At 45.9% G+C, this 9929-nt stretch overlaps 1 protein-coding gene across 1 annotated transcript in view; it reads right to left on the bottom strand.

Moving 5' to 3' along the window:
• Nucleotides 1–334: 334 nt before the first annotated feature.
• The window catches only part of FER1L5 (fer-1 like family member 5), an 86748-nt gene continuing 77153 nt past the window's right edge, over nt 335–9929 (bottom strand). The window contains exons 42-47 of the mRNA XM_067470863.1: nt 9347–9488; nt 6421–6520; nt 5746–5954; nt 4594–4703; nt 1766–1913; nt 335–808 (exon numbers count right to left, since the gene is read on the bottom strand). Of these exons, the coding sequence (XP_067326964.1) occupies nt 335–808; nt 1766–1913; nt 4594–4703; nt 5746–5954; nt 6421–6520; nt 9347–9488 (1183 nt within the window). The remainder of the gene's footprint in view (nt 809–1765; nt 1914–4593; nt 4704–5745; nt 5955–6420; nt 6521–9346; nt 9489–9929) is intronic.

The raw sequence follows: 9929 nt of genomic DNA, 5'->3' as shown, positions 1-9929 counted from the left end.
TTAGTTTATGACGTACATCGGACTGCACTGCAGTGTTTCAGCTTGTAGGACAAAGAAGGTCTACAAACTCTTGAGCTTGAATTTTATTTTAAGAAATGAAAGGAAGCTCCTCGGTTCCCACTTCTCCAGCTTGGTCTAGAATGCCATATAGTTGCAATCTGAGGACATCAATCATGGCTGGAAGGCAAGGAGATTTGAAAGGAGGCACCACTGAAGACCACCTGGATCCCTTTTCTGCAAGTTACTGGGAAACCAAAACGGAAGGTGGGAGACATCAGTCCTGTCGTTGCAGGATAAATCAGACCAACAGTATTGGTAAAGTTACTGGCATCTGCTATGGGGAGGGAAGAGGTTTGGCTTTTGGTGGGGATTGGCGGCTTTTCTTGGATGTGGGCCGTTTCCTCTTGGGAGTTAATGGCTTCTTGGGAGCTTGAGGAGGCGTCTTGGAAACCGATGGAGACTTCTTGGAAGTTGGTCGTGGCTTCTTCGAAGCTGATGGACGCTTCTTGGAAACTGGAGGCCGCTTCCTGAAAGCTGGTGGCGGTTTCTTGGAAGCCCGTGGTGGTTTCTTGGAAGCCGGTGGCCGTTTCCTCCGGGTTCCTGGCTGCTTCCTGTGAGCTGGCTTTGGCGATGTTGTTTCCAATAGGTTAGGTGTTGGTGCTGTTTCTGGTTGCTGGGTTGTTGTTGTCTTGATGGGAACAGGTGGCACTTGTGGGGCAGCTGATGGTGGCAGATAGTTGGGTGCCAGTTTTACTTCAACTTTGCTTGCGCCTGACATGGGCTGAATCAGCTTCATTGCCAAGTAGCCCTGAGGAACAAAAGGAAGAGAAAGACCTAGGTCATTGTGCTGTCGCATGCTGGGCCTGTGCATCAGACTGTAGACAGGACATACATTCTGTGTGCCCAACGGGATGCCGGAGCTGCCTCAGATTAAAGGTCTTTGGATTTCCTTAAAACAGAGTCTTTAGATTGCTTAAAGGTTCAACAAAGTTCTTTATTAATGAAAACAAACAGGTACTTTAAGGCTTTCTTAACAGTCTATTGGCTCTCAATCTTGTCCACAGGCACTATCTTCATAACTGTAACTAATGGGGAAATCCTTAACTTCTAATCTGAGCAGTCTGTCTTTGCCTCTGTTGGCGTGGAGCCCTTGCACCTGGTACCAACTGCTTCTGGCTTCCGCGAGTGACCCTTACCAAACAGAGCTTTGTAGACATCCAGGGGAAAACAAGGAGTTCAGGTTTCGGTGATGGCTGGCTGAAGTGCTGTGGGACCGGATTCCCTCAGCCAAGGAGCTGTAAGGCTGCAAAATCCTCAGCCAAGCTGTGGGGCCTTTTCTCCCCGGCCAAGCTGTAGAAGACGAAGCTTTCTACAGGAGCTCTTGGTATTATGTCCTGCATGGAAAGCTTCTCTGTGTGGACTGAACTCAAACTGGCTCCTATTCCCTACAAAACCCAAAAAGGGGGCGGGACCAGGGAACCTAACTATAATTGACAGGTGGCCTATGATTGCAGCCAAAAGAAGCCACCTATCTGCAGAGTCCCTGAAACTTAGGACTACAACAAACATTCAATGCAAAACAAACAAAATTGGATCTCCTGGTACAGCTGTACCTGCACAGTCATAGCAGTTAGTAATTGTGGGAATTAAAGTCCAAAACACCCGGAGGGCCAGAGTTTGCCCATGCCTGTGCTATATGCTGGTATAAGTGTGAAAGGGCTGTTGGTGCCTTTGTGTATGCCCTTCCTTTCCCCAGTAGACTTACGGGAGCTGAATAGATGAAGGAAGCGAAAAGGAAGAACACCAAGATGCAGCAAAAGAAAATGAGGAGTTTCCACTTGCTTTTCTGCCAGATGAGGAAGTGTACGCTCTTCAAGGGGGCGGTGAACCACAGGAAAGAGGTCTCTGGCCTCCTGCGCATGGGAAGAGGGAGGATGAGAAGGCAACTGGTCAAAGGCTGTCTTTGGCACTTGTTTCCACTTTCTTCTGTACCTCGACTCATAGAGCAAAATGGCTAGTGGTCGACACTGCCAAAGGCCACTATTTATTTATTTATTTATTTATTTATTTCACACGTTTCTACCCCGCCCTTCTCAACCCCCAAGGGGGGACTCAGGGCAGCTTACAGAAGGCACAATTCGATGCCAGCAATACAATAGTAAGATAAAATATATATCAGCAACAATTAAAAACAATTAAAACAATCCAGTTATACAGCACAACTAATAAAAAACCAATCTAATGATCAACGTTCGCCAAGCTCAAAATCCATAAGTTCATTCCGCATTGTCATAATCCTATCCAATTCTAGTCGTCATTGTTCTTTGTCTGTCTGCCAGATTACCCAAAGGCCTGGTCCCATATCCATGTTTTTAGTTTCCTTCTAAATGAGAGGAGGGATGTCAATGACCTAATTTCCCTGGGAAGCGAGTTCCACAGGCAAGGGGCCACGACCGAGAAGGCCCTGCTCCTTGTCCCCTCCAATCTCACTTGTGATAGAGGTGGGGCCGAGAGCAAGGCCTCCCCAGAAGATCTTAAACTCCGAGGCGGGACGTAGAAGGAGATGCGTTCGGACTGGTACGCTGGGCCGGAGCCATATAGGGTTTTGTAGGTCAAAACCAGCACTTTGAATTGTGCTCGGAACTGCATCGGAAGCCAGTGGAGCTGACATAACAGAGGGGTGGTATGTTCCCTGTATGACGCTCCGGTGAGTAATCTGGCCACCGCCCGTTGGACTAGTTGAAGTTTCCGAACAGTCTTCAAAGACAACCCCACGTAGAGTGCGTTGCAGTAATCTATTCGGGATGTAACAAGAGCATGGACCACTGTGGCCAGATCTGACTTCCCAAGGTACGGGCACAACTGGCGCACAAGTTTTAATTGTGCAAAAGCTCTCCCAGCCACCGCTGAGACCTGGGGTTCCAGGCTCAGTGATGAGTCCAGGATCACTCCCAAGCTGCGAACCTGCGTCTTCAGGGGGAGTGTAACCCCATCTAACACATGCTGTAACCCTATGCCCTGTTCGGCCTTACGACTGACCAGTAGGACCACTAATGTGTGTGGGCACCCCTTATTGCAAAATAGCTGGATCCAGCCTCTCTGAACATTATTCAAGTCAATAAGACCACTTTCATTAAGACTTTGGGCTAAAACTTGAGACAAGTGTGAAGCTTTAGGGCAGCGTTTCTCAACCAGGGAGTTGGGACCCACCAAAAGCCCTCCTGCTGTGATTGACCGGCCTCTCAGTTGGCCTCTTCCACCAAGGGGAGGGCTGTTTCTGAGACTCCAAGCGGGGAGGGGAGAGCAGGCATACTTGGCGTATGGCAGCGTAGTTGCACGTGTGTGGGTGAGGGAGAGTGTGTGAGGCTGGAGGGAAGCTCACAGCAGCGAGTACAAGGCAAAAGGAAAAGTGCCTGTGTGATCTGGGGCTGAAAGTGGTCCAAAAGCATCAGGAGAAGCAGCAGACACAGCTTAGGTAATATGTAACGCTATTCATTAGAAAAAGTCAGTACTTCCTTTTGATTTTTATTAATGCTTCCATTAGAAAATGCATAAGGATGTGGGTAAACTACAACTCCCAAAATTGTGGGTCAATCCTCCCCACATCCCATCAGTATTCACAGTTGGCCATGTTGGTCCAGATCCATCATTGTTTGAGTCCACACTTCCTCTAGATGTAGGTGAACTACAACTTAATTCTAACATTTGTGGAGTTCAAAACTGCTCTTTGATGATAGTTTATATGTTATAATGTAATACAATATAATCCTAATAATAATACAATATAATTATATATTTCATATTACATGTATTATTCCTAATAATATTACAATATAGTGGTATAGTACAATATGGGAATGTATGGTACTAATATTGTGCTATGCTAATAATATAATTTATTGTATTTACATATAACTTGTAAGCTGGTCTGAGACCCCTTCGGGGTAAGAAGGGCAGCATATAAATATCGTAAATAAATAGATGAACTATCAATCCCAGCAATGACAACTCCCATATGTCAAGGTCTATTTTCCCCAAACTACTCCAGTGTTCACATTTGGGCATATTGCGTATCCGTGCCAAGTTTGGTCCAGATCTATCATTCTTTGAGTACACAGTGCTCTCTAGATGTACAAAACTCAAGGTCAGTGCCCATGAAACCCTTCTAGTGTGGTGGTTCTGTGTGCCAAGATTGGTTCAATTCCATCGTTGGTGTTTAGAATACCCTTTAATTGTAGGTGAACTATAAATCCCAGCAACTACAACTCCCAAATGACAAAATCAATCCCCCAATCCCACCAGTACTCAGATTTGGGCATATCGGCTATTTGTGCCAAATTTGGTCCAGGGAATGAAAATACATCCTGCATATCAGATATTTACATGAGGATTCATAACAGTAGCAAAATTAGTTATGAAGTAGGGTGGGAAAGCGGGGCAGTTGGCCTCTCCTCCCCTCTTGGCACAGTGACCTAGCTGGATTGCTGTGCAAAAAGGTAAGGGTTCTGGCGGTTCTGGAGGCTGCCATAATACTGGATCGGCAAGTAGAACACACTTATCAATTTCTACTAGAATGAACCCAGGAGCTCTTACTCTGGTGGAGTCAGGACTGGATTCATGTTTGGCTCTTCTCTTCCTCTGCCAGCTGGTCGTTCTTCAGCCTCAAACTCGGTCAGCAATTCCAGAGTCATTTCCACTTTGCCCTTAAAAGTCAAAGAGAGAAGAAGGACACAGGGGACAGACAGTGTAGGCATGTCAGTATTTGCTTATATCAGCATTTCTCAAGCTGCGGGTTGAGACCCCAAGGAAGTCACAAGGGGGTTTCAGAGGGGTCACCAAAGATCATTAGAAAACACATGGCAGTGCATGGCAGTGTGGTGCACATGTGTGGGAGAGGGAGAGAGTGCATGGCAGTGTGGTGCACATGTGTGTGGTGCACATGTGTGGGAGAGGGAGAGTGTGTGTGAGGCTTTAACCTTAGAAAAAAGGTTAAAACGTGGCTGTGGGACCAGGCCTTCGGGCAATCAGGTTAAAGGACAATTGATAATGTTTGACTATGGCATGGAAGAGGATTTGGATAAGTTAAGCGGAGTAATCATTAGAAGTCAGCCATAGCAGAGCACCTGATGAACCAACCTGGACACAGCATTTTATTTGAGAACACAGAAATGCTGGACCACTCTCAGAACCACCATGTCAGTCTACACAGAGAAGCCATTGAAATCCACAAGCATGTGGACAATTTCAACAGAAAGGAGGAAACCATGAAAATGAACAAAATCTGGCTACCAGTATTAAAAAAAACTCTAAAATTGCAACAGCACAACAACAGAGAGGAAACAAACAAGGACATCTAATCACCTCTCAACAAAAGTTTGCTCCAGGCACTGCCAGGCCATCAAATGCTAATCAAGGTGGTCAATTGAAACATTCACAACTAGCTCCAACAGACAAGAGTTCTTTGCCCCACCCTGGTCATTCCACAGATAAACTCTTTTTCCTAGTTCCAACAGACCTCACTACCTCTGAGGATGCTTGCCATAGATGCAGGCGAAACGTCAGGAGAGAATGCCTCCAGACCATGGCCATATAGTCCAAAAAAACCTACAACAACCCAGTGATTCCGGCCGTGAAAGCCTTCGACAATACATTGTGGTTCAATCTCCATTCAATCCATGAAGAGTCTGCCACCCAGTCCCATATTTGGCCCAGGTTGCTGGGTCCCCCGATCTCCCCATGACTTGCCGAAACGCGTGGTTTGTCCTTCTCGATGATGATGCAGGGCCACCAGCCCCTTGTGTTCCTCTGAGTGAATATGGAAATGTGTTGCTGTTTCTTGCGCTTCAAAAAAGGCTTGGAGGAGGGAGCGGCATCCTCCATCAGCATTTTGATGGTACAGTCCCGGGGCCGTTTGGCCGGTCGAGGCATGTTGGTCAAGTTCAGCTCCAGGATGCCTGCAAAGGGAATACAATGTGGATTTCTACCTCTCTTCCTCCCCATCAACCTTCTTCAGATGGACCATTCCTAGCATGAATGTCATCATCTTCCATTCCCCAACTAGCATTATATATCTAACACTATATTCCAGAAGCTGCATCTGTCAAAATGGGAAGAGAGATGGAGAGATAGTGATGTGTTGACTGTATAAGCCAGGCATGGGCAAACTTGGGTCCTCAAGGTGTCTTGGACCTCATGTCCCACAATTCCTAACAGCCGGTAGGAGTTGAGGTTCAAAACACTTGGAGGGCTGAAATTTGCCCCAAAAAAGTATGCCATCATCCCTCCACATCTGCAGCTTTGATTTTTGTGGACTTGATTACACTATGTAACACGATTTTTGTTCTTGGGTTATAAATGGTCTGCATTCTTGCAATGCCTTGTGGTTAAAACATCTTTTCCTCACTCCAGGAGTCTTCATACCTAAAAAATCATCCGCTGAAAATTTGTCGTTGTCCCAGATCTGGATGATCAACTTGGGTGGCACTTTCTCCATGGTCTCATCCAGGCTCCAAAAGTGTTGCTGAAACAAAAAGGGTAGGGGAAAGAGGGCGAAAATAGGAAAAACCATCCAATCCACTTCACTGTTCACTACAGAATAACTGGCTAGAATCCAAGGTTGTGCTATAGAGTGTCCTGACCAACTGCATCTGCACCTGGTTTAGTAACTGAACAGTGGCAGATAGGAAGGCACTCCAAAGGATCACCACCTGCACAGAGAATCATTGATTGCCCTCTTTCTCTCCTTTATGGGTTCCGCAGCCTTTAAAAAGCTCAGATCCATCTCACCCATCATATTCTTTCTTTTTAATTGTTGCCACTTGGCAGACGTTACAGGGTGACATAGGCAAGGACAAACAGACCAAGAGACAGCTTCTGTCCTAGAGCTGTAACTATATTGAACTCAATGGCTTCACATAGATGTGGCATTGGGGGCTGTGCAATGGTGGTTGGGGTGTGGAGGGATGGGTGGGTTGTTTTGTGGTATGTGCTGGAGGAGGCATTTAATTTTGTTGTACCACGTACGTCTTTGTAAAGTTAGTCTATTCCAGTGATTCTCAGGGGGGTCGCGAGGAGGTGTCAGAGGGGTCACCAAAGAACATCAGAAAACACAGTATTTTCGGTTGGTCATGGGGGTTCTGCATGGGAAGTTTGGGCCAATTCTATCATTGGTGGGGTTCAGAATGCTCTTTGATTGTAGGTGAACTATAAATCCCAGCAACTACAACTCCCAACTGTCAATGTCTGTTTTCCCCAAATGCCACCAGTGTTCACACTTGGGCATATTGAGTATTTGTGCCAAGTTTGGTCCAGATCCATCATTGTTTGAGTTCACAACAGTAGCAAAATTACAGTTATGAAGCAGCAACGAAAATAATGTTATGGTTGGGGGTCACCACAACAGGAGGAACTGTATTAAGGGGTCACAGCATTAGGAAAGTTGAAAAATACTGGTGTATTCTATTCGATTCTATTGAAAACTCAATGGGAAGATTGGAAGAGCTCAAATGAGGGAAATATGGCTTGCGAAATCCTTTATCACCGAAGTCTGCCATCCAGTCCCACATTTGGACCAGGTTGCTGAACTGAACTAGATGAGTCGGAGCCTTGGCCCATCTAGTTCAGGTCTCCGGGGATTCTTTCCTAGCCATGTTGGGATTCCCTGGTGGCCTTGTGATAAATATGATGTGTGGTTTGAATTAAATGATCTGAAAGCAGTATGACTTAGGCCTATATAATTCCATTTATAGTTTTCCTAAGTCTGAGGTCTGGAAAGCTACAAATGGAGGTGCAGAATTCATGAACTGCGGAACTGCTGACATGACCAGAGACAATGATTAACTCTTGGGTTGAAAAGAACATGCTAATATAGTCAAATGCACCTTGAATTGGGAACGGAAACTTATTGCAAGCCAGTGGAACTACACCTCCAAAACTGTTAGTCATGGGAGAACTGTGTGCCAAGTTTGATTCAATTCCATCATTGGTGGGGTTCAGAATGGTCTTTGATTGTAGTTGAAGTATAAATCCCAGCAACTACAACTCCCAAATGACAAAATCAATTTTTTGAGTGAAGGACATACATTGGGTTGTTAGGTGTCTTGTGTCAAATATTGGTGTCAATTCGTCCAGTGGTTTTTGAGTTCTGTTAACCCCACAAAGGAACATTACATTTTTATTTATATAGAAGTGTGGGTTTTTGGGTTTTTTGTTTGTTTTTTTGCACTGCAAATAAGATATGTGCAGTGTTTTTTCCAAATTATAATCTGGTCCTCCAACAGTTTGAAGGACTGTGACCTGGCCCACTGTTCAAAAAGTTTGGGGACCCCTGCACTAGACCCTGTATTGTCTACTCCTGATATATAATTCTGGAGCTGGAAGAGATCTCCAAGGGCAACCCAGTCCCACACTCTGCCATGCAAGAAGGCACAATCAAAGCACTTCCAATAGACAGCCTCTGCTGAAAAGCCTCCAGAGAAGGAAACTCCACCACACTCCAATTCAGCCTATGCCACCCTCCAACAGTTCTTCCTAATCTTTTCAGTCGAATCTCTTTTCCTGCATTTGAAACCATTGCTCCATTGTGTCCTGGTCTCTAGAGTAGAAGAAGGTCAGTTTCTGCCCTCCTCCTCCTCTCGTCTTCCTGGAATATTGTGTCCAATTCTGGGCACCACAATTCAAGAGAGATATTGACAAGCTGGAATGTGTCCAGAGGAGGGCAACTAAAATGATCAAGGGTCTGGAGAACAAGCCCTATGAGGAGTGGCTTAAGGAGCTGGGCATGTTTAGCCTGAAGAAGAGAAGGCTGAGAGGAGATATGATAGCCATGTATAAATATGTGAGAGGAAGCCACAGGGAGGAGGGAGCAAGCTTGTTTTCTGCTTCCTTGGAGACTAGGACGTGGAACAATGGCTTCAAACTACAAGAAAGGAGATTCCATCTGAACATGAAGAAGAACTTCCTGACTGTGAGAGCCGTTCAGCAGTGGAACTCTCTGCTTTGGAGTGTGGTGGAGGGTCCTTCTTTGGAAGCTTTTAAACAGAGGCTGGATGGCCATCTGTCAGGGGTGATTTGAATGCAATATTACTGCTTCTTGGCAGGGGGTTGGACTGGATGGCCCATGAGGTCTCTTCCAACTCTTTGATTCTATGAGAGAGGGAAGGAGGGTGGAAAGAGGGAGGGAAGGACAAAAGGGTGGAAAGAAAGGAAGTATAGAAGGAGAAAGAGGGAGGTAAGGAGGGAAGGGGATGGAAGGAAGGATAGGATGGTGAGAGAGGAGGGCTGCTTGTTCCGCTTCCAAAACCAGATCAGGGATGTTCAGAGGATGGAACTGTCAACCAGCACCCACCTTCTTGCTGAGGACCAAGACCTGCTCCATGGGAAGGTAATCCATGCGGAAGACAAAGCGCCAGTTGAAGTTGCCTTCTCCCGATAGAGACCTGTAATGGACATCTGTCTTCTGCATGTCCTCTTCCAAGCCATCCAGCCACCTGGGAGAAAGGCCAAGGAGATGTTGCTGTCAATTAGCGATCTTTCTGGGATGAGTCCAATTTGGAGATTCCACTCCAGAAATTGCAGTCCATCCTGGTGTAGTAGAGCCTCAGCTTAAACGGCTCAGTGCCTCGGCCTGCATGCCTTTGTCTGCGTGCTCTTCTCCGCTTTGGGAGCTTGCTGTCCAGTGAGGAAATTTGTGTGCTTTTTCTTCCTGATAATGTCTGCTTCAAGAAGAGATGGGGGGAGAGAAGAGAGGGAGGGGGGTGGCTAGAATTACAGTATGAAGAAAATGATGCTGTTTTGCCTTGCTGTATACTGGCCAAAACACAATGTGTTGCCTCAAATGTGCCTCCTTGCTGGATGAAACTGTCTATCTCTGAACATTTTATATATTTTCTTATTTTAAACTACATTAAAATCGGGGTGGGTTTTGGGAG

The sequence above is a fragment of the Anolis sagrei genome, chromosome 7, assembly GCF_037176765.1.
Source record: "Anolis sagrei isolate rAnoSag1 chromosome 7, rAnoSag1.mat, whole genome shotgun sequence".
NCBI lineage: Eukaryota > Metazoa > Chordata > Lepidosauria > Squamata > Dactyloidae > Anolis > Anolis sagrei.
This window is presented reverse-complemented; position numbering and strand designations above follow the sequence as displayed.